Source organism: Centropristis striata, chromosome 21 (genome assembly GCF_030273125.1).
Source record: "Centropristis striata isolate RG_2023a ecotype Rhode Island chromosome 21, C.striata_1.0, whole genome shotgun sequence".
Lineage (NCBI taxonomy): Eukaryota > Metazoa > Chordata > Actinopteri > Perciformes > Serranidae > Centropristis > Centropristis striata.
In genome coordinates, this window is record NC_081537.1 from 15445271 (window position 1) to 15471308 (window position 26038).

Sequence of the window (26038 nt, forward strand, 5' to 3'; positions counted from 1 at the left end):
GTGAGAATGATCTCTTTTTTTATATGTATACACAAGCTTTTATTGTATAATTAAACTTTTATACCATGTACACATTCCTTCTGTGTACCATGAGATATTGTTTGAACAAAAAATAGGTAAGAATTGTTCCGCGTAGAACGATGAGTCATATTAGTTCCGGTTTTGGCACCAGCGAATATCATCGTTATAAATTGATCATTTTATTATTAATTTGACACTGGGGCCACAGCAGGAGCAAAGGGCTTCTTCACAGTGGCAGTGGCCCCTGTGAAGAACCGCCACTGTACATTCACATACCTATACATATGCTTATATACAAGTGCACGTGAATAAACAACTAAAATAACATAACAGTAAAAATAATAGTTACCAATAATCACATATAACCCACCCACTCCCTGGAGAACTCCAAATCCCAGTCACATGTTACATCTGAAACCCACTGAGAATAGTTAGAAGTGAGTTTCAAGCAAGGTTATTATAGTTAACGAAAACTAACAAAATAACGAAAACTAAAATTGAAAAAACATTTTTGTTAACTGAAATAAAAATAAAAACGAGTTTTTTTAAAAAACGATAACTAACTGAAACTGTATTGTGTGGTTACAAAACTAACTAAAATGTATTGAAAATGTCCTTAGTTTTCATTTTTGTCAACTTTTTTCATACATAATTCAGTGTTTCTATTTCAACATGCAGGAACACATGGTAAATATGTTTACTGAGACTGGGATGTCTACACTTCACCCAAAATACAAAACACCCGAACTGTAAGAGTTAATAACCTTATTGGGGCTGAGATGGATAAACCAAAGGAAATAAAGGCACATACCCATTACAAAAAAACTAAAACTAACACTAAAACTAATAAAAACTAAACTAAAACTAAGCATTTTCAAAAACTAAACTAAAACTAGAAAACTAACTGAATTTGAAAACAAAAATTCACAACGAAATTAAAACTAAAACTAATGAAAAATCCCAAACTATTTTAACCTTGGCTTCAAGCCTTTATCTGAGACTCTTTGGCTCCGTGGACTCTGGCTGTCGACAACTCCAAATAATGTTGCTGTTCAAATATGTCAAAATCCATGCTCAGAAAGAGTGAGTGTGGAGGTTTCCAAGGTGTGGCCACTAGTTTTGTTCGCAGCCGTGAGTCCAGCCAACAACCAGACAAACTCTTAGACATCCATGGTGACCAGCAGGGGTCCTCGTCTGGTCATTTCTGTACCTGCACTCACAGCTTTTCTTCACCTCACACATTTCTAATTCAGCTTCCAGTTCTGTCCAAGAAACCAAAACTTGTGAGGAAGTTCCAATGACTGTCTCATGATCATGGATGACTAATTTGGGATTTTGATGAGCAGATCCTGTCTTTTAAATGTGGTTTAGCCACTCCAGGCTAACATCTTGTTATCAGGATAAAATATATATCCTATGAATTATTGAGGATTGCTCTGTTAAAGCTATACCATGCAGGGTTTTTCTATAAAATCTCTCTCAATCATCACTTACGACCCACTAAAACTGTGTGGTGGTGTTTTTACCTGCAGAGACGCTGCCTTCTGCATGTATTTTCTATTTTCATTTTGTTGTGTGCAGGATGTTTTTGTAAATATGTTTTATTGGTTTTTACAATTTTTATCCCACAGAGATGAAAAATACAGAACATATGCATATTACTTCAATTTGCACATACTGATACATCTCCAAAAATGCACAAGTATATTGTTTAGCAAATATGTTGATAGAGCGAGTTCCCTATTCTAACCCTAACCCTAACCCTAACCCTAACCCTATCCCCTACCACCCACCCACCCACCCATAGGTTCATAGGATATAAAGCACATTTAGGTAATAGGAAAGCAAAAGTAGATAGAGAAGAGAGAAACAAAACAGAAGCAAACACAACAACAACAACAACAAAAGCAAAATAAAAAATAAAGATATATATAAATAAAAATAAATGAACAGAAATTATAATAAAAAATAAAAATGAAAAATATAAAAAAATAAAAAAGGGGAGTGTTCACTGCTGCGATCAGTCGTGTATGAGTCCCACCCTAATGATTGTCAAGGGGCCATAAAAGGGTCATAAAAGTCGAGAAAGGGCCTCCATATTTTGAAAAGAGATTGAGAGGAACCTTTGAGTGTGTATTTGATTTTTTTCTAGCTTTAAGAAATACGTAACATCCTTGATCCAATGAGAAAAGGATGGTGGAGCTCGTTGTTTCCATCTGAAAAGTTGTGTGCAGGATGTTTCTGGGTGTCATCCTTTGAACCCATTGCTACAGAAAATGTGGCCAAATGCAAATATAGCGAGGTGAAACGCTAAGCAGACAAAGCTTGTTCCAAAACAAGCCCATTTATCGTCTAATCAAATGCCATATGCTCCGGCTCCATCTGTCTCTTAACAGTCAGAATCTTTTCATCTCACTTTTCTGCATTGAATCACACTGATAGCAAATAATTACCAGAGGTGGAGATCACTTCTCGTTAATTTTGAAAGATTATCACAAATGTTTGTGTTTGTTTGAAGCAGTATTAGGAACTGAGATTCATTGGCTAATGTAAAATACAAGGAAACCAAAGACAGCAACAAAATGCACTTCTTGTTTTAAACCTGCACCTCCTGGAAGAACAGGAAATGAAACATTACCTTTTAAGGCCATCCATACATGTGCAATTAACATTGTACCTATATGATTACACATACAGTGCAAAAGTACAAGTTTAAAGTACAGATGACTCAAAGATCAGTTTTGGTGTACAACTCAACAGGGGCGGTAGCAGGGTCAGTGGAAAAAGGTCAGACATCACACATTAATCAATAAGTGTTGCAATATAGATAAGTTCTACATGAGATTAACATTATTACAAACATGCCATGTTAATGGAAAAGCAAAGGCTTGCAAAAACAGATAAAAAGCCATTTCTAAAATAGATTAATGATCATTTTCAATCAATCCAACTCCAGTTTGACTGATATACCCAAGCTTGCACACACACACAAAAACAGAAATCAGGAAAATAAATAAAACATAATTGTTTATGCATATAGAGGCGGGTGCACACACACATAGCTCCAATAAAAAAAAAATCCTGTAATTAAGTTTGAGATTTACGATTTTACCTAAAAAAAATTGTGCAATCCCACAGAATTAGTATTAAATCATTAAGGATTAGAGATACTGAAAACATATGAACTTCAGTGTGTTTATAAAGGGTGGGGAGGCTGAGATGTTCAGATACAGTGATAGCTTTGTGCTTATTATTCCCTTTTTCTATCAGCAGTCTGTACGTCTGCACGTTTATCTCATTCTTACCTCACTAAGGGTTCGTCCAGCCCTTTGTACAGCAGCTACTTAACAAAGATGTCCTTTGTTTAACCCTCAGCTGTCTGCAGCGGGTGACAGTTTCTTACACGTAGCTGCTGCTGACTCCAACAGAAATGCCACAATTTATTTTTAGACAAACGCACAACGTGTCAACTTGTGTTTGTCACAAAAGGTTTCTACCACAGTGTAACAGCAGTTATTAGTAGGCTGTTAATATGGTTGCTCCTGTATCAGCAACACATGGAATATGAATTCATCAGACAGTATAGAGAACTGTGCAGTCCTCTGTGTGGCCTTGGATTGAAAAACAGCAGCAACAAAAAGCTGTAGTAACTGCAGTAACAGCATCCCACATGCTGTAGAATATACATAGTGCACCTACAGTTTAAGCCAGTACAGTTTTTGTTAAAGAAAGTTGATTTGACCAGCTGCACAATATGCAAAACATGTATTTTTATTCACATTGAAAGTGTTAATAGACAGTAAAAGAATGTTTGTGGAACTACATTTTTTGTGGCTCTATCTTTTTTTTTTCCAATAGTGCAATATAAGAATTGTTTTATTTTCAAATAATCCAAAAGTGTTCATAATAGATAACGGTTTTTGTAATCCAGTGGATTCAGTTACTAATTGGAAAAATTCCCGTGTAATTTGTATTCAATAACTGACTACCTTTCAAAATAATATGACCCAAACCTATTACAAAGGTCTAGTTTCCACCACTAAAAGTGACCAGGGAGTGCATTTCTTAGTCAGCAGTGATTATGTTGCAACTATGTCAACTAAAGTGAAGTATGGTTATTGATGTGCAATGCACTGTGCTTTAAACCGACTATCTCTAAAATGTGAATGAAAACAATGTTACGCTCGTGAGCCTTTATTTTGAAAGGTTACGTCGGAAGCTGTGTGTTCACGCTGTCTAGCTTGACGTTCTGGCTTTAAATGGGAATACCCTCTGTGCTGCTGTGGGAGTCTCCTTTAAAAAATCTTGCCGCGTCACTGGGATGCGGTCGGCGGAGCCGGGCACCTAGCCTACATCCCCGCGCATATGTACACCGCTGGTAGGCCTGATTTTCTGTCATTTTCTGCACAATTTTCATATTCTGTACATTTTTCTATGTGTGAGATTATGCACTGTTAATATGCCTTTTATCGTTGGCGCTCGGACATACCCCCGGTCAGCCTAACGACTCCTGACAGAGCCGCGCTAATGACTTTCAGTGTAACCTCTCATACAGAAATAGCTGCTCCGGGGTTAAATTTAGATAGCTTAGGGTGTAAATATGTGCTATAAATAATGCAGCTTGGTGTGGCAGACCAGGCGTGCGCTCAGTTGGCACAAGGCGTCCGTGCAGCCATAATGCAGGACATTTACATTTCTAAATACCAAACCAGACGGTCTGATGTTATTACATTGTCACTGAGCTGACATTGTCATAGAACATTATATGCATGCATTACATACTGTCCAGGCCAAGCTGCATAAAAGCTGTATAAGAAATACACATAATTTAAATTGGATAATAAATATAACACATTTAAATACACTATGAAACTGCAAATCTTCATATAAAAAGGGGTCATTGCTGTTGTTTGATAATGTGGGGTTTTCAAAGTAGTTCTGGTCGATTTGAAGTTTCAGTCTATGGGGATATTATTAGGATAAGGCTCTGTTATAATGCTTGGGACAGACCGTTGGTATACAGGTTGTGCAAGATGCCTGTAGAAACTGGGCATGACATGTTCTGACACATAACTAATGCAAATCATAATTGTTACCTCAGGGCGTGTCTTAGTAGAAGAAATAGGCTACTAGTTCTAGTAGTAGTATGTTACTTCTTCATTATCACTGCATATTATTTTATCAAGCAGAGCAGATCTGTAAATATATGCCCTTGTGGGCTGTTACATAACTGGTGTGTCAGTCCCATACAAATAGTTCCCAGTGGTGGAAGAACTGCTCAGACCCTTGACTTATCATAAGTATCCTCATATTTAACAATCAAAAAGCAGAGTGGGCCTGTTCATTTTGCATAATATTATTATATGTTTACTTATGATGTGTAAATAGAACTTAAGTTTTGTAGCTGGTTGATGTGGAATTAATTTGAACTGTTTTACATACATTTAGGATGCGTGATTCATAACAAAACATGTTGTTTTGCATGATGATCACGCATTTTGTCTGTGAAATCTGGATCTACTTCCTTCCAAAGTCATAGATCAGTGTACTACTACTACTGAAAGGAAAGTTGATAAAGGGGGTTAAATTTTTAAGGCTCTTGTCATAGCTCCAAAACATACATTTGTTTGGACAATTGTCACAGACTTTACGTAAAGTCTTCTGTCTCATGCATTTAAACTAACAAGCTTGAAGCTTGTTTCATAGACAAATTCAAAATTAAATGTCCTGTTAGCAGGACTAGCTTATCTTGTGCTTGTTTTTTTCTCCTATATAATTAGTTTCACTGACTTGCTTGCCTATTTGACATTATCAACTCAATGTTATATTGATTTTAAATGTATTTTTAATCACAGGAAACTTTAAAAATGTAAATTGGCTTTAGCTAAAGCTATCCTACCAGCTAGCCTTGACTAGCCACTGTGTGCAGTCATTGCATTTTGGGTTTGTTTTGTAGTTCTTGCTCACCCCCCAAAAAACAAATTATTATGACATCATATTTGTATATGCTAAAACAGATTTTAAAAAGTCAAAGACATTTGTTTCAGCTCCATTTTGTCCAAATATGTAGTTGTGTTTTATGTTTGTAGGGTGATATATCCCTATATAGAAAAGATATTCCTTTATTAATCCCACAAAGGGGACATTTCCATTGTTATTGCAGCAAAAAGTGCATAGCAAAAATAGAAAGAAGCATCAATACAAGAGTTGTAAAAATAGCCGTATATCTTCTGAACTGTTTTGTAGTAAAAGTATAAAATAACGTGAATGTAAATACATTAGAGGTAGTACTGTAATTGTACAGTACATGAGAGGCTTTCCCTTTTCATGCCTCACCACTGCTGGTGGTCATATTTGTTCCATTTATGGTAAAGGTATGCTGTGACGTAACAGATCTGTCTTCGAGTTACCACTGCCTGCAACAGTGAAAGCCTTGTGCTGCAAATATATCGGCTATGTAAATATGGAATTGGCTCTGGTCCGAGATCTGGCATGCATAAATGAAACACCCCCCCCCCCCATACAGGAATGTCTGTGTGGAAAACTGGGATGAGGGTAGGAAGTGTATGAGTATGTGTTCAGACACTGTACTATCTTAAACAAAGACTTTCTGATATTTCCTGAAAAGGCCAGTTTACTTTTTTTTCATTTGCTAATGAACATCCTGTTTATGTGTTGTTTAATTTAACTTTACTCCCTCCTTTTCCTCTTGTAAACATATGTTTCCCCTACAGCTTATAGCCTAATTAAGAGTATTTATACAATTTGATGTTTCCTCTGCCTGAGTGGTTTCAGCGCCGCAGTTTAATTGAATCTGGACAGTGTGATGTCATATGGCTTACTGCCATTGACATTTTATTTTTAGAGTAGGGTGTAATAGGACAAAAAAAAGAGTATGATGTCCTTGGGAAAGAAAAAAAACATACTCACAATTTTTCATTCTCACCATCTCCTTTTCTCAGAGAGGGACCACTCACCATTTCCTCCACACACCAAAGATGACAGCTCCACAAAACCACACCCGTGCAGCGCAGAAGCAACATCGTTTTTTGGTGTTGTTTGACTTTGATGAGACCATCATCAATGAGAGCAGTGATGACGCTGTGGTGCGGGCTCTACCAAGCCAACAACTGCCCGACTGGCTGAGAAACAGCTTCAGGGAGGGGCACTACAATGAGCACATGCAGAAGGTCTTGGCTTACATGGCGGAGCAGGGCGTGTCTAAGGACTCCATCCACTCAGCGGTGGAGAAGATCCCACCCTCACCTGGCCTCCTCAACCTCTTCCAGTACCTGCAGAGCCACCAGCAGGACTTTGAGCTGGCGGTGGTCTCTGACGCCAACATGTACTTCATCGAGACGTGGCTGGAGCGCGCTGGGGTGCGTCACCTTTTCCGGAAGATTTTCACAAACCCGGCAAGTTTTGATGCAACCGGTCGTCTTGTGCTGCTCCCTTTCCACTCCCACTCGTGCTCCAGATGTCCTGACAACATGTGCAAGCAGGTGATCCTTCGGGAGTATCTGGCGGTCCGACAAAAGGAGCGTGGAGGTGATCCCTTTCAGAGGGTATTCTATGTCGGAGACGGGGCCAATGATATCTGTCCCTCTCTGGCTCTGGGGCCCCGGGACACAGCCTTCCCCAGGAGGGACTTCCCCATGCACATGCTGCTGCTGGGGATGCAGCAGTCGCAGGCAACCAAGTTCAAGGCAAATGTAGTCCCCTGGGTCAGCGGTGAGGACATAGTGGACAGCCTGAAGAAAGTAATGGAGGAGAGATGAAATATTTGTGTGTCTGTGTGTGTGAGAGTTTGTGTGTTTGTAAGAGAGAGTGAGGGAATGAAGGGGGGCAAATATAGCAAAGTTTTACCAACCCTAGTCCTGGTGAACAGCAGGACTTGCATGATTTTTAAAAAAACTATTTGAATCACCTGTTTTTGAGGGTATAGTTGAAGATTTTTGGGAATACGAGTTTGATTTTACTTTCTTGTGTATAGTTAGATTTTAAAAAATCAATGCCACTGTGATGTCTGCAGAGTAAATAGGTATCTTAGCTCAGCATAAAGACTAAAAAAAAGGGAAACAGCTAACCTGACTCTGTCCAAAGGTTACAAAATGCAGCTGCAAGCACTTTTAAAGCAGAGTAATGATCATCCGATCCTGGTGTCTGTTGAAAGATCCTGAGTTTATCCCGAACAACTATTCATTGGAATAGTGGTAAAACTTCCCTGAGAAGGATGTGATAAAACATCCCACCTACAAGTGTTAATAGAGGCAGCTTTTAATGGAATCAAGCACTGTCAGGCACTCGAGAGTGCTTTAACTTCTAGGAAAACACCCCTAAGCTGTTCTAAAATAACTGTAAACCACACAGATTACACAGATTACATTTAACATGATAGTAAGTGAGTGTTTGGAGGCACAAAAAGGTGGATTTTTACCTTTGGATATCTAGGCTAGCTGTTTCTCGTCATTACCAATGGCATATTTACCTGACAGATCACAGCGTTATTGATCTTTTCTTTTAACTCTCTGCAAGAAAGCGAATTCCCTGGTATAGCCTGGTATAAAAGCCCCCTTGCCATCTTAATTAATAGGTTTATAGACACATAAGTAGGATTGGGTGTTGTAGCACTACCTGGGGACAAAAGACCACACATGTCGAGTCGGGCAGGGACAAGCACGACGCCGAGCAGGGATAAGGTGACAGAGACTTGTGCATAGTACCTGTGCTCTCTCCACCACTCATTACTGATACCTAATCTAGGGCTTGATTATACAACAGTAATCTACACCAGCATGAGATCCAAAGGGAACGCTGTAGCCATAAGCCTGCACTTTGGCCCAACATTATACCCTGTGACTATGAAATAATGAAAAAAGGTGTGATGCAAAATACAAGATTTTTAATTGTGTTTGTGTAGTTATTAGCTAGCACTCACTGTACTCGTACCCTATTAAAGCTCCCAGTTAATAGTGATAAAAAGCTGTTTAGGTTGAGGAGGGTTTATAGTCTCTGGAAAGCCTTCTTTAGGTTTGAATGTACTCCCAGTAAACTATAGTGTTGTGAGCGAGTGATGATGAGCCTCTTTAGTATTTTTTAATACTTATCTCAACATGTAACCTCATTCTGCCTCACTACATCCATGACAGGGACAGAAAAATACATTGAAAAACACTTATAAGGATCACTTGTCTCCATTTAGGTGGTTTACAGGGACATTAATAGTATCTTTAAATTCAGGAAAGTGTTAGATATTGTTTTTTCCATCCTGTTTACAAAACACTGTTTAAATTCAGATCTAATGGTGCATGTATACTGTGCATTTGTTCACCTTTTCTGCTTGTTAAAGGTTTCCAAGTTAGTATACACACACACACACACACACACACACACACACACACGTGTTAACACTCACTGATATGCGTCCTGTCTGGTAACTTTAGGCCGATTGTATGAATAATTGAGTGTAAGTTTGCATTCATTTTTTATCGGCACACTGGACATCTTTTCAAGCCATTGCAGTTAACAATAAGAAAGTCTGGGTGCTGATGATGAAAAGCCGTAAGTAATAAGCTTGTTAATCAATCCTCGCCTTAAAAAACAACTTTATGCTGTATGAGTGCTGGAAATTTCCTTTTCAGTGTTTTAGTTTCTCAGGGAGTAAAGAAGAACGTGTTATGAAAGAATACAAAATTTGTTTTTTTGCTGCTGTAAGAACAAACTGTTAAGTAATCAATGCAGCTGGAGTGTGATTGTGAAATTCTTTGAGAACAAAACCTAATCCATTAATGCTTTGAGATTAGGGAGCTAAAATTCTGTGAGATTTACATCTTCTGATGATTATTAAAAATGTATGGGGGGTATTTTAATTTACTTTGACTGTGTACCTGTAAAACTTCCATGGAGTTTGTGCAATAATTAAATTCTGTATACTTGATATGATGTGATATAGATATAAGGTTAAACAGGAAGAAAAACTTGACATTTTGACATTTTCAGGGACGTGAATCAACACCAGATCATCAAACTAAAGAGTGTTTTTAATAAAACTTTAAAATGGTATTATGGCTTCACAACAACCAAATAAAAGTATGTGTTGTTAGGACTCTGCCTGACTTATATTGTTTTTGCTTTTTTGTGCTTTGTTGTATCTTTGATCACACTTGATGAGTTCGACCAGTTTTTCACAGAAAAGTCAAATTTTAGTATAGGAAAAGTAGAAAAAATGAGAGTTAAATAAATAGGACAATATATATACTGTGTATACAGGTGCATCTAAATACATTGGAATATTATGGAAAAGTCCATTTCCAGTAGTTCAATTCAAATAGACCCAACCAATTATTAATTAATTAATTAATTAATTAATTAATTAATTATTATTGAGTGCATAAAGATGGACATACTTTTCAGAGGCCAATATTTCCATACTAAACATACTTTTTAAAATTGGTCTTTTGTAATACTCAAATGTTTTTGAACACTGAATTTAGTTCTTCATTAATGTAAGGCATAATCATTATATTTAGAAGAAAATAAATAAATTAGGACATGAAACAAGAAATGTTTCATGCTGTGTGTAACAGATCTATATAATGTGTTATTTCTACTTGAATTGAATTACTGACAAAAATAAACTTTTCTATGATATTCTAATGTATTGAGAGGCACCTATATATACTTTAAATATAATTATTATGATTTATTTTCATAATATGTATTTTTTAGTGTAAATGATTATTATTACATAGTATTTTAGAGACACAGGAAGGGGTATTTTTAGCTTTAGATTGAGCCATGCTGGCTTTTTCTCCTGTTTTCCAGGCTTAATCCTAAACTAAGATAACTGGCAGTCTTTATACCGTACAGACAGTGTTATCAGGCTTCTTGTCTGACTCACTCATGTCAAACTTCACCTTTAATGATAGTATAAAGAATGGTATAAATGTCTATTGCCATCTTAAAAGGTTTATGGACACATGCATAGGATTAGGTGTTGTAGCGCTACTTGGGACAAAAGACAATAGAGACATACTTTTAATGTATTTTTAATGCTTTTTCATGTTGTTGTTTTTTCATCAAAGCATATAAATGTTTTAGTAGAAACAAGAAATATAAGAATTAACCAAATGAGACAATACTTCCCCTTTAACTTGAGATTGTGTTGTCAGCAGCAGTTTCAAAGGTCAAGAATGAGCTTTAAAACTCAATATTGTATTGCGGGAAAGTCCAATAAAGCCACAGCAGAGATTACCATTTCCTAAGCCAGTCTGAGCCGAGAACTGATAGGGAAGAAAAGGAGTTATAGTAGTATGTGTTTGTTGATGGTTTTATGGAGAGACAATGTCAGACCAGTGTCGAAGAAATTAAAAGAGAATGGGGGGAAGTGAATTAGGGCAAAGGGATGAAGAGAAGACACCACATGACTCAATCCAATGAGTCATCCAAACCACTTTCTCAACTTGCAGGACTTCAGACAGACAAAAGACAAAGTGAAGACAGAAGGGCAGGGTTAGAGGAGAGAGGATGAGAGTGCCGACAGAGAAGAGGAGGCGACGGGGTCAAAGGAAAGAGTCAGCAGTGTGGAGGGAGCAGAGGACAGATGGACAGAGACACTGAGCTGGGTTGATATGAGAAGACGTTAGAGACGAGATGAATAGAAGTGTGGATGAGTGTTATGGCCACATTAAAGGGGAACGTCATCAATTTTACACATCAAAGTCTGTTTGTGTGTCTTGGGGAGTATGACTGCATTTGTGGGGGGAAAAAAGTTGTACTCAAGTCTTTTTGAAGTCCCAGAGGGAGCTGCACAAAAAAATCTTGGATATTTCTTGGAAAAACAGATAAATACATTTTTAAAATCTGTTTTGCATTTTACGCATTGTAGGCACCAATTTTTGACCACTTTTTAAAGTCTGTTAAACAGTAGGTTTACATTATTATCTGATGCTTCTCCATTTGCTTTTGTAGTGCTTGCATTGCAGTGTTTCAGCCACTCAAACATTTCATTCACACTCTTGAGCCCAGTGGTGCAAAGTATCTAAGTACATACACATCAATGCATCTCAATGCCTCAATATTCTACTACATTTATCTGACAGTGGAAACATGAAAAACACATATAGCATTATATGACATTATGCAGAATGAATGTACCTAGTAGTATACACAGTATCTAAAATTAGCTCCACATTGACCAGCTACAATTTAAAATGCCCTATTCATTAGTGATAAAAACATAAAAATATAATATTATATAACAATATGTTATACTCGATCTAGGGAGCTAAAGCATAACATGAAATAAAATCACAAACTTCCCCAAGTCCCAAACAGCCACAGAGATGAGATCTCAATGGATACCAAATGTGGTTTATTTACATTTTCTCTGAGCTAGAACATACAGAATATTCTATTACCTCAGGGTGAGCTACGATCAAGAAAATAAACAAAATGTTCCCTACACACATTCTGATTTAACAAAAGGAAAGAAACCACAATACAACTGCAAAATAAATGTAATTTTAAAAACATGGCAGTCCAACTCTACTGCCTTAAGTAGTTCACGATTCTTTATTTCACAACTGTTCTTTAAGTGTCGTGGTGCTGTCTGGTGTTGCCGGTTTAAAGATGAAACCCATGTCCCTCTGCTCTGTATCGCTTAACCGCCATATTGCTCTTCATGTAGTAACGCCCATTTAAGATGAGCCAATCAACGGCCGGATCTGTAGCTCAATCCACCAATAGCAGCATCGTCACGGCACACATGTATTTGCATGCAAATATCACATATAAATACCAAACACTTACACATGCCCAACAAAACTACTGTTGTAACAAATACAACATTGTGATAGGAGCATTTTACTCTAGTTACTTTAAGTACATATTACTGATAATACGTTTACACTCTTTTACTTAAATAAAGTCACTCAATATGCTTTAGTCCTATTAACTTCATGGCTTTTACCTATGATGTTCATCAGAACTAATGCGAATCAAAGAATATACAAACAATAGTTTCTTGTGAGTAGAATATCAAAACCTTTTCAACAAGCTTTTGTAATCTTGTTTGTTTCATTTAATGTAGGCCTATTACATCAACCTGGGACTGCAGATTTCTTTTATTTAGCTGATACACTTACTAATGTTTTCTAACAAATTTACAATCTGCTGTATATGGGAATATCAAAGTTAAAACATTGCTTCAATTACATAAAATTAAGAAAATAACATTCAAATGCAATACTAAAAATTCTTAAAGAAAACTGCCCACAACTCATGTCCACATGTCCATTGCCTATTTAGGAACCAGTGGTTTGCAGGATGCGCGGAACACAACTTCTGTTACATCTTTTGACCAGCAGGTGACGCCAAGTCAACACATCTCTTGCAAAAACCACTGTCCTCAGCAGTAGCTGACTTTTATCAATTCTTACAAGCAGAGTTGTGTTGTACTGGATTAATGAGAAAACCATGTGACAACAACAGAATGAGGCTTCCTTTGGCGTAAACAGCCGTGCTGATGTGAATCTATGAAACAGCTCTCAGAGAATATGACAGCAAAGGCTCAAGGCTGTGTTGACGGGGATGACATGAGCTGTTTGTGCTTGCTCCATGTCACCATGTGAGCTTGATGTGCTGCTGAAGTCAGCCAAGTGATTTGTTGATTCAGCTTTCTTGCCAGTATAGAATTCAGTCTATTTCTGCCACAACCTTGCATTAAACACCTATTTTGTATTTTCCCCTGATACTCCCATCTTCCTTTCTAGTTTGACTTCTGTCGGATCAGATAAAGACATTCCCATGTGTCATCTTTGCATCCAATCTCACATTGTTCTCTCTCCACATCTGATTCCTCCTATCTGATTTATCCTGTCACCCCATCCCTCGGGTGATTCCGTGTCATTGTTGTTGTCTACCATCATATTTTCTGTTGTCAGTCCAGGACTTCTAATGATAACGTCACCAGCAAAGAGCTGACTGTACAGAACACTTGTAGCCCACACTTACTCTGCTTTTCTTTGCCTTCATTTTCAAATAAGATTTAGCCATCGCTCTTTGGAAAACCTCTCTGTTGGCTCTGACTTTTGCAACTCTCAGCTCAATTGATCCTAACAGAATTGATTCTTCAATTTAGGTCATATGGAGGCTGAGATTGTTAGAGAAAAAGTACATGCTGTGTCTATTATGATTAAATAGGCAGAAGATAACTTGCTGTCCAAACCAATTTCCAATGACCTCCAGGGGTAAGTGAATGGATAGGAAACCCAGTTAACATCAATTTGTGGAGAATGTTGACAAATTGTATTTGAGGATCTTGAACTCGTCAATGACTCCTGTTGTACCTCCCTGTCAATATCCACATATCAGCTGATACAGCCCTCCCCTGTACCAATAACACAAGACACTCAACTGTTAAAATGCATTTAATTGGCAGTGCCATCCGATGATTGCTTTTATTGATACCCCCATTGATTTTTCTCCATTCAATTACTTCCTCTGAGGTGAAATATAACTCCATTAAGGGACTTGAGCCTTGTAAGAGGTCGGTCTGAATTAGGATATGGACTTCCTACGCCAAAACGCTATCAGGCTGATTAGGGTCGTTTCACTCGGCTGTGTTTGATTCTGCTGCTGATAGTTTAAGAATACAATGCCAGCCAAAAGTCAAGCTAATGGCTTCGAGCAATGGCCCTCCTTCCTGATGGAAAAGTCAGTTAGCAACAAATAGAGATGGAAAGGAGAGAGAAGTGTGGGCTGCCTGAGCTGACGTTTGTCGATGTCCTTGAGATGAACAGTGGAGATAACACTGAAGATTACTTCACTTGAAGGTCATCAGCCACAGAAAGAACACTGTTTAATTGTATGTGCGAGTCCTTGAGGTGGTAAAATAATAACACAAAATAAGCCTCCCTGCACTGTGAGGTGCGTTTGTGCATTCATGAGTTATCTGCTGATTTTAAAAATAATGGTGAAAATTGAAGCAGCAGCAGAGAATCAGATGTCCTCACTTTAACTTTTTACCTCAGTCAGGAGGTCAAGTTTTTGGCTCGGTTTGTGTGTCTGTTTGTCAGCAGGATGACGGGAAAACTACTGGCCCGATCTTTATTACATTTGGTGGAAGGGTGTAGAATGGGCCAAGGAAGAACCCAGTAAATTTGGGAGTGTATCCAGATGGTGGATGCACAAACTGTTCTTCACTTTTGTTACAGCTAAGTCTCACTCCCAACTCTTCAGATACCAGCACTGCCCTGGTGTCAGATACTGACAAGGCACCATTTAGTGTCTGTGTGAGATGCGTCAAGCTTTCCATGAACTTCTATGTGAACCCATTTGCAGCAATATTAGACACTTAGAGTAAAAAGTGCAAAGGATCTTTTAGGGTGGGTTAGAGGGCTGGTGATGGGTCAAACAAACCACAGACTTTGACTCAGGAGACTGGTATTTGTGTCCCGTGAGAAGCCAGGAATCAGTGTTGTTATTTGGAGTAAACCTGCGTAACCGCATCCAGCAGTTAAGTGTGGAAGTAGTGTTATTTTTTAAGCGCAACCCTGTTCTTTTACCCTAACCTTAGTCAATTATAGTTTTATTGCCTATAGTTAACTATTTCCTGTGAACACATATGAAAGTTACTACTAGAAAGTGACACACCGTGCCTTGTGCGACTATATCAGGCGCCAAAGGCTGTGATAAAACGTGGTTCATTAACATTGTGAGAACAGGCATTACTGTTGCATTCATTTGGTGTTGGAATAATTGGAAAAATTAGTTGCGTTTTAGAAATCTCACTTGGGAGAAAGATCTTGTCTTCACTGAGCCTTTTTAAAATCTTGTTGCTGTTACGCGCTCTTCATTGTTGCTGACATGCATGTGTGGCCAATTATATAGGTAATCCCACAATGCAGCTAGATAGCATATTTTCATTGACGCCTCAGTGCCGACCTTCACCTTTCAAACATTACACCCCCAGTTTGTACAGAGACTGTTCATGTCATCAGTTATTTTCTGGGGCTTTAGAAGGCTTCCACCAGAACTACAGATGACATTATACAGCTGTTTTTACAGGCTGAGTAGTGTTCTCCATGACGAGTAAACTGACCTTTATGTGTAAAATTCATGAAGTGCCCCTTGAAAGGCAGTTGTTGAGGAATTGATAGCAGAAGGCATAAAAGCTCCTGATTTGTATCCAAAGCCTGATGGAAGAGGATGAAACAAAAACTGTTGGTGTCTGTTCAGTCTCAGGCTCTGTCCAAAGACAACAGTGTGGTAAATATACAGTAGTGTTGTCTGAAATCTCTGTTCTTTGCCCTTTTCATAAAGTGCTGACTTATGGCCAACTCTTCCTACCGTTTGTACAGCCAGGACTAGAGGAAGCTCAGGGAAACCTGAAATGAACCTCTATACAAAGACATGAAGGTTATCAACATGTAATCAACGTGTTTAACAATACAGTTTTTCACATGCTCTCCTGCACGGTGAGTGAACAACAAAGTCATCATTTTCCACTATCTTTCTCATATCAATGATGGCACAGAGAAACAAAGATGAAGGAAAAAGATGATAACCTTGGAAAATATGTGGCTACAGAAGAATAGACTGTGGCTGTGCAATGTAGTAGGTGAACTGACATTTCCTGCAGGAATAAACCTTATTTGGCATTTGACTGCAAATTTAAAAGGTAATGCAATGAGAAACTAATGCAGGTGTGCTGTTGACTGCAGGTCATAATTTGTGTGCATTTTATCATGACAGTAGCCTACTTCAGAATTATTTTGAAAAACACCTATTCATTTGATATGTGTTTGTCGAGTTAGTGCATATTATTATAAAAGACCTCCTGGTCCCATAGTTCCTATTAATTGGATGCATGTAGAACTACAACTAATGGTGGGAAATTGAGTAAGTTTTTGCCTTACATAACTGTCAATAAAGAAAACTGCCTAAGATGCTCTCCCTCACACACACACACACACACACACACACACACGATACAGCAAAGCACAAAAAAGCAAAAAAATATATATAAGTCCCAAGAACACATACTTTTATTTGGTTGTTGTGAAGCCATAATACCATTTTAAAGTTTTATTAAAAACACTCTTTAGTTTGATGATCTGGTGTCAATTCACGTCCCTGAAAATGTCAAAATGTCAAGTTTTTCTTCCTGTTTAACCTTATATCTATATCACATCATATCAAGTATACAGAATTTAATTATTGCACAAACTCCATGGAAGTTTTACAGGTACACAATCCCTGTTACATTTTTAATAATCATCAGAAGAAGTAAATCTCACAGACATACATACATAACTGTCAATAAAGAAAACTGCCTAAGATGCTCTTCTCCTTCACACACACACACACACACACACACACACACACACTCTCCTCCTTGCCTTACACCAGCCCGTTTGTCTTCCTCACTGCTACTGCTAATGCAATCAAGCTCTCTCCCCATGCAGTCCACAGTCTAATCTCCGGGATAAAAAAGGGCAACATTTAAAAACTTCACTCACGGAAAACTTTCAGAACATTTTTACAAGTGAACGTCACTGTAGTACTTTGTACTGCAATTCGGCAATGAAGATTGAATCCCCCTTGCAGAGAAGAAGCGTGTTTTTCAGCTTGATTTGTGAAGTGTTAACATTGATGCTGCTTCGTGGCGGAGAAGAGGGGCGCCAAACCTCGGCGTTAAAAGGTTAGAAGGATGCTGTCTGCATTCACACACAAGGTAGGTGGATATACTGCACGCTGGTCTTCTGTTACTGGTGAAAGTATGTTTGAGGGAAAATTACTAGACGGTTACAGGGGGAAAGGTAAGGTACTACACAAAAAGATTTGTCTTTCTGTTTACCAGGTCAATTGTACAACATATTTTGTCAAGGCTAAACAAAAACAAACCTTCTCACCAAACTTTTTAAGTGGATTTTTAAATGATAACGTTAGCTTAGTTACCTTAACGTTAGCATACTGTTGCTAAGCAGTATTCACAATGCACGTGTCAATATATCAGACTTTCTTTAGATTTGTTTTAGACTACGAAATGTCAGAAGATAGAGAAACATTTATAATATATAATTATATAATATATAATTGTAGCGTGTTTTCAAAGATACACGATAAACAGATATTAAAGCCGTTACTAACGTTTTCTAGCAGGTTCGGTTATGTTAAGGTTACTTGCAAATTAATTTTATTTAGTTTTATAAGCTTTTTAAGTTACTGTAACGCAACACATTTTCTTGATAGTAATTAATAGCCATGAGTATTGTACAACATGTTTTGTCAAGGCTAAACAAAAAGAAACCTTCTCACCAAACCTTTTAAGGGGATTTTTAAATGACAACGTTTGCTTAGTTACCTTAACGTTAGCATAATGTTGCTAATCAGTATTCACAATGCACGTTTCAATATATCGTCACCCTGTTAAAATAATCGCCTAACTAATTTTTTTCAAGTTTTGCAGGAAACACAAAAAACTTCACCAAAAGTGTAACATATGACATGTATTGATCATTTCACTCAAAAAGGATGTAACAAAGGCTGGCTATTGGCATAGTAATAACACTGTGTGTAAATTATGTAACTTAAGAGAAATAAATGACTTAGGCAATTTTTTGAACATGCCTTTGTGACTTAAGCAAGATATGGTAACACTTTATTTTGAAGGTGTCTACATAAGAGTCACACAAGCCTGTCAGAAACATGACATGACAAGTATCATGAGCATTAATGTTACTTCAAAGTGTCATTAATGTTTATGACACATCCCATGTCATGTTTATGACACACTCATGTCACTCTTATGTAGACACCTTCAAAATAAAGTGTTACCATATCTTGCATAAGTCACAAAGTCATGTTCAAAAAATTGCCTAAGTCATATTTTATTTTGACTTAGGCACAATAAATCCGCTTTAGTCACACACTTGACTTAGGCCATTATTTTAAAGGGGTAGGCGATTTTTTACCATAGGTGGCCGGCGTCATGAGTAGATGATTTAGGCAAAAAAAAAACAGTTTTGACAAAAATGACTTAGGCGATTATTTTAACAGTGTGACGATATCAGATTTGTTTTAGACTATGAAATGTCAGAAGAAGGAGAAACATTTATAATATATAATTGTAGCTTGTTTTCAAAGATACTCGACAAACAGATATTAACCACTGATTAACAACTGCCAGCAGCTGGCTATAGCTTAATTATTTTGGGTGTCTTTTTTGGGTAATTGGAAAATGCTGTACAACTCTTTTATCTACAGTATATTTTCTTCATTTAGTGAAGTTAAATGATAAGTAATCAAAAGGATGTATTATCTTAAACTTTGACAGCCTTAATTGTCATAATCTTTGACAAGAAAATGCATTTTCGATTTCAAGGCAAAGCAGAGTTATGCTTAAGGCATACTGGAGTGAAAGTTTTATGCATTAAAGCATAAACAAAAACATTAACCTTCATGTTCTAACTAAAAATTTCACAGTGGAACTGTCAGTTAATGCTGCTTGTCAAACATGATAAATGTAATGGATTTGATTAGACAAATGCCTTATGGTGTTATCTTTTGACTTTGCAGGCACATGGAGTTTAAAGTATATCTGAATTCTGGCCCGGAAAACAAGGAGGATAGGAAGGGTAAAACAAAAAGAGGTAATAAAATTCACTTCACTGTGCAAAATTACATATAATTGTGGTTAAAATCATTTTTATTAGTTCAAGTTGTAGAGAAGAAAGAGGAGGAGTAGCAGGAGAAGTGCTGGTTGCTTAGCTCTCTATACTAGAGCCTTGTGTCTAGATCACGTTATTTTGTACATACACGTCTTCTCTGTGTTGTTTGATGTCTTTGAGTAGATGGCTCACAAAGTGACAACAAAGTACCCAGTGGGCTCCATGTCTGATAAGAGATGAATTTGGGTAATTACACTTGGAGTGCTTCATTAAAGCATTTCCTTGGGACAGAACGTTACAGACGAGATGTATGTTAGGGCCCTATATAATCCGTTCTAATTATACCAGATTTCCTCTGGGATTTATGATTTGTGTGTCTAATCATGTAGTTGAATAGAATTTCAACAGTTAAAAAACAAAAAATCCCATCATTAAAGTGCATCACATCTGAGCTTCATATAGCTCTGCTTTAAATTAGAGCCCAAACGATACTGATTTTAAAATGGGAAAATTAACTGATATTGCAGACCTTTTTTATGTGGATTATGCACCGAGTTTGCACTTATATGACCATAGAACGGTAGTCAGACAGTTAATTTTTTTAAAAACAAATGACTATAAAAGAATACCTAACATAAGTATTCAGTATTATACATGATAGAGACAATGTATTAAATTGTCAACTAATTATAGAAATTGTAGTGAGAGAATAAAAAAATACATTATTATCTGAATAAACATCAGTGCTGTATGTTCAGTATTAGTCAGTAACTAACCATTTAAATAAAGAATAAAGAAATAAAAAAATAAGAAATAATTGACACCATTTACTTAATATATAACGTGTTATACGTTAAAGTTTTCATATTGCTCATATTGGACAGCATATACGCCGATACCGATAGATAACATTTGCCGATGTTACAAGTAAATACAAGTAAATAGTAACTGGAGTACAATGTCATTGATGGCAAAGTCGACCTCAGGGGATTTTATTATGCCTGCTGTTATTGTGATGATCCACTGGCAGATGCAGACATATAATACAACATAGGGCTTGACTGATATGGGATTTTTGAGTGCTATACTGATGTCGGTTTTAGAGGGGAAAAACTCACTGATAACTAATATTGTGCCTGATGTAGTACATTTTTGAGTGGGAATGAAATAGACCTTCCTATCAGTTTTGTAGTTTGTAGTATGTCTCTAATCAAGAAAAAAGCACCCCTAAAATATGCCTTTATAAAAACAGAGTGCATTGTCAGCGAACTACAAACTTTTTACAGTTTCCTTTCAAGTTAATAGTGGGTGAGTGTTTCATAATGAAAAGATAGATTTTGAGTAGAGCATCACTTTAACGGCTTTGAAGGAAACCACAAACCTTTACGTTCGCAGCTTGAAGCCTTTTTAGATAGGCATATACAAGCCTGGCTGCTCTTTAAAGTAACACTCCTCGAATAGTTCTTTTACTGGCGCTGTAGGAAACTGGAGGCTGTTGGTCTGGGGCTGGGAGACATCTGGGGAAAATTCAATGTATCACCTTGAAGCATTCGATGTGGCACTACTGGCAACTTGGGCCATGAAGCTGTTGGTATATTCTGAGACTAACCAGGTTTTTAGCAAATAATGCAGAGATCAGACAGACATATCTGTGGGGTTAATTTTCTTGTCCACTTACCACTGCATTCGGTGGTGTTAACATGTGTGTTAACAAGTGTTAACAGCAGGCTCTGGTTTGACGCATCATAAAAATCTGACACCAAAAGTTGAATAGTATTAATTTATACATGTATTGATTTTATCATTCCATTTTATTTGTCTGTGTTTTGAAGGTTACACATTACATTATTACCTGATTTTATGGCTTGCATTGCTCTTTAATACTGTGCAGCAGCGTGATTTGCTTTGTTGAGGAGTTGATCTGAAAATGTGGAGGGTTGTTCCCACCTTCTTGACATCCACAAGACTTGTGTTTGGGTGGTGAAAGCTGTGCTACCGGGCCTCCAAATGGTCCATTACACAACATGGCCAGATGTGCAGATTTAGAGGGCATGTGACTCTTAATGAGACAGTCAGGACTTTTTTTCTTTACTGAGCAAGACATAAGGAAGCATGTTAACAGCAGCTGAACCTGGTTTCTTTGGAGTTTTTTTTTAAAATAAAATGTCACACTGACTCAATACGACAGTGTGTCAGTATGCCTATTATAAATAAAAGTGTCAGTGAGAGAAAGTGGCATGGCTTCAGTAAAAGCGTGGGAGCCCTTTATATGCACTTGTCTAAATTCATTTTAATCTGGGGTTGTGTGAGTGTTGCATAGTGAGAAATTATTACCTCCACCAAGAAAGGTTATGTTTTCAGCTCAGTTTGACTGGTTAGTATGTTGTCTGTTTTTTCTGTCAGCAGGAATACAGAAAAACTACTGGTCCAATTTTCAAGAACCTCAGTGAAAGAGTGTAGCATGGGCCATGATAGAACCCACTACATTTTGGAGCAGACCTGAATCACTGGTTCCGATACACAAATTGTTTTACACTTTCATTAACATTGCAAAATAGGGCGTTTTTGCTGCATTCATGTTCTGTTGGAAAATTCGAACAAATTAGTTTTGGAGCAAATAGTCAAATTTGTTACTGATTAATGTTTTATCCTTTGAATAATAGTTTTAGTCATAACACTAAAAACAACAAATCCCATGTTAGGTTCTCATGGGCAGGTACATCTATAGATATAGCCAGAAGTCCTAATTTGGCCAAATTGTTTGGTCATGCTAAGGTAACTGCTTGCTGATTTAAAGAATAACTTTTTATTTATTTAAACGCCAAACAAACAAACTTCATATTATTTTGTTTGATTACATAATTGACTTCATACAGTGACAGCCCCAGAACAACCTGAAGGCTGTTCCTTTATCACTAGACCTTGTTTGCTTCACTCTCTGTCCCCTGTTGGTAGATGAATGTCAAGTGAATGTTATTACAAGCCACTGGGCAGGGGCCTCGATAGATGGAATATATACCATCCTAAGAAACCCTCTGAACTCCTCCACACACACATCACACATACAGACATAGTCTGTGCCACAGAAGTGTGAACCTTTTAGATTTCCTCTTACATGAGTGGCTTGTGGAGATGTCTGCTGCGTACGTTTTGAGCAGATGGATGTCTGCAGGTCAAACAGAGATTTTTCAGGGTTAGGTACAGTGTGAGGTTATGTTGTTCAGTCGAGGACAAAGAGAATTTTATCATCTGAATTTCAATGAGAGAGAAAATTTGACTTTCTGTTTTTTCAGACATTTTTGTCAATTGCTTCACCTTTTATGTAGACGGTTAGCACACTCAGAGCATCTCTTTACCCCAGCTCCTTTAGCTAATTACTGCACAAAAAGTGTGTGTGTTAGCGTGGAGCTGAGCCGTATTTAAACCTAGTATGGTAGCCCATACTGTTGTTGTGTTGTAACATCCATTAATTATAAACATGCTGTTCTTTGTGTGCATTATATGAGAAAAACTGTTATTAGAGTAAAACTTAAACTGCGTATTACCCTCAAATGGCTTGTTGTACCTCCTATTACAGGAAGGCCATATTGGGGTTGTTGCTCAAAAAGGGGTGATTTTGCTGATTTAAACATTTGTCTTCTGGTTAGTAATTCAGTAGTTGTATTCCAGCACAACAAACGCTTTTATTTCATAAACCAGTTGGGAATGTTTTTAGTCTATGGAACATCTGGATGGATGGTCCGACATAGTAACAACCTCATGTAAAACGCCTATTAGGGACGTTCAGTTAACAATAGCAATTATGGTTAGACATTCCATCGTAGTCATTACTCTTCCCTTTGTGTACTAATGCCAAGGGTATGTTTAGACATGAGCTTTGGAGCACAGCTATTCGGCGAATCACAGATAAACGTGTTGTTATTGTGGAGAAATGAACTATTTGATAACCATGTTTACTGTAAGAAAGACAAAACGCTTGTAGCTAAAATTACTCTGAATACAGTAGATGAATGTGTGGTGTGTTTATTTGAAGGATTACACATGACTATTTACTCTGTATGTTGAGGCAAAGAGAGACAAACTGAGTGACACATAAAGACAGATTAATAAATAGTCTTTAGTTTTTTCTTTCCACATATCAAACACTACTAGTGAAAGTGATTTCTCCTGGGACGATATTTTGCTTCTCTTTAAATGGCAAAACTATTTTGCTACAAGGTCTAAGTGAATTATTAGTATAGTATGAATGTGAGTACTTCCCTGATACTGTGTCTGCCTGGTACAGAGTTTAATCTTTTTTTTCTCTCCACAGGGGAGTAACAGGAGGTGTATGTTGCCTCTCACTGTAGTTCTGCTGCCACCACCATGAGTTGGAGTTTCCTGACTCGCCTGCTGGAAGAAATCCACAATCATTCTACATTCGTGGGCAAGATCTGGCTCACTGTGCTCATTGTTTTCCGCATTGTGCTGACCGCTGTAGGAGGGGAGTCCATCTACTACGATGAGCAGAGCAAGTTTGTCTGCAACTCAGGCCAGCCGGGCTGTGAGAACGTCTGCTATGACGCCTTTGCTCCACTCTCACACGTCCGCTTCTGGGTTTTCCAAATCATCCTGGTGGCCACGCCTTCACTCATGTATCTGGGCTACGCTGTCAACAAAATCGCTCGTGCAGAGGAAAAGACGGACAGTGGGGGAGTGAGTGGGTTTTCGCGCAGGAAACCCAAGAAGCCCTATCTTGCAGGCAGAAAGCAGCACAGGGGCATTGAAGAGGCTGAGGATGACCAAGAGGAAGACCCGATGATCTATGAAATGGCAGAGGTGGAGAGTGACGGTGGTGGAGCAGCGAAAGGAAACAGTGCTGATGGACAAACAAAGGTCAAAGTGCGCCATGATGGGCGCCAGCGTATCAAAGAGGATGGACTGATGCGTATTTATGTCCTTCAGCTTTTGACCCGCTCTTTGCTAGAGGTGGCTTTCCTGTGTGGACAGTATGCCCTGTATGGATTTGCTGTACCTGCCACCTACGTGTGCTCAGACCTGCCCTGCCCTCACAGGGTGGATTGCTTTGTGTCGCGGCCCACTGAGAAAACTATCTTCCTCCTCATCATGTACACAGTCTCCCTGCTCTGTCTGGCACTCAACATATGGGAGATGCTTCACCTGGGTGTAGGTACCATCTGTGAGATTGTACGCTCCCGCCGGGTGCAGCTCTCTGACGACGAGATATACGGGCCGACGCGGGCACAAGGAGTTCTAAATGAAGCGGCAATGAATGGAGAGGATTACAGCAGCTACCCTTTTGCTTGGAGTGCACCATCAGCTCCACCTGGATACAACATCGCCATCAAGCCTCTTCTGTTATCTACAGGGCACCAGGACCAGCCACTACCCATCACTGATCTCAGTAATGCGAAGATGGTATGCCGGCAGAATCACGTGAACATTGCCCAAGAGGAACGTCAGCAGTTCACCAGTAATGATGAAAACCAGTGCAGAGCAGGGATGGGAGATGCCCCCAGGAGTGTTCATAATGACATTCAAAACAAGCCTCAGAACAAGCTGGAGGCTGACAATCCAGCCTTCAACCAGCCACAGAGCCAGAGTAATAACCACAACAAGCCTCACCGTGAACGGAAACACCGGCAGGCCTCCAAGCACACTTCAAGCAAGGCAGATGGAGACAGAGGCAGCAGCAGCAGTAGTAGCAGCAAATATGGGGTAATAAAAGGTTCTGAGTGGATCTGAAATACTGACTGTGACAAACAATTCAAAGCCTTCCCAGTATTCAAGTTTGTGTGTCCATACTGTGTATAAAAACTGGAGATGGTACCCAGTTTACATGATTTTCAGTTTTATTAATACCATTAAAATAGTGGCCGTAGGTGATTATATATGATTAGAAGTGTCAGGATCTATCTTGTACCAGTCCCCTGATTTGAGATTTTAACGTAACACCCCTCATTATGCATATGCCTTTATTAGTCAGTATAGTGTATGCTTGGTAAGGGGCCAATTGCCCATTGGTGATGGCTGACAGGTATCGACCACTGAGCAGCATTAGTATTCAGGTTCAAATAGCCTTAAAACTCAACAACATAGATTCTTCGAAATAATATGTAAATTCTAATGTTAATGGTAACTTTTAAAATGCCATTGAAGACAATACAAAGAAGATAGAAAATGATTTAAACTTTTAAGTCTGTTGCTGGATAAATGTTTGTATACAACATTATATAACGGTGGAGTAAATATCAGTGTCAAAATGGCTTTGTATATATTTTTTAATTTTTAGCTTATGCAAGATGTTGGTGCTGTCTTTGATTCCCTGTGAATATGCAGAGGCT

General features: G+C 38.1%; 2 protein-coding genes across 3 annotated transcripts; both read left to right on the forward strand.

The window, feature by feature from the left end:
- The first annotated feature begins 7015 nt into the window (after positions 1-7015).
- Positions 7016-7801, forward strand: LOC131960029 (probable phosphatase phospho1). The gene has a single exon (XM_059325238.1). The coding sequence runs from the start codon at positions 7020-7022 to the stop codon at positions 7797-7799; it is 780 nt and encodes a 259-aa protein (XP_059181221.1). The 5' UTR covers positions 7016-7019; the 3' UTR covers positions 7800-7801.
- A 9673-nt stretch (positions 7802-17474) lies between these two features.
- LOC131960106 (gap junction gamma-1 protein-like) lies at positions 17475-25891 on the forward strand. 2 transcript variants are annotated; one of them, XM_059325335.1, is made up of 3 exons: positions 17475-17758; positions 19603-19676; positions 24007-25891. In XM_059325335.1, exon 3 carries the CDS (start codon positions 24060-24062, stop codon positions 25437-25439), a length of 1380 nt encoding a protein of 459 aa, XP_059181318.1. In that variant the 5' UTR covers positions 17475-17758; positions 19603-19676; positions 24007-24059; the 3' UTR covers positions 25440-25891. The 2 variants fall into 2 exon arrangements, with proteins under 2 accessions (XP_059181318.1, XP_059181319.1); XM_059325336.1 differs by having other exon boundaries at positions 17755-17843.
- The last annotated feature ends 147 nt before the right edge of the window (positions 25892-26038 follow it).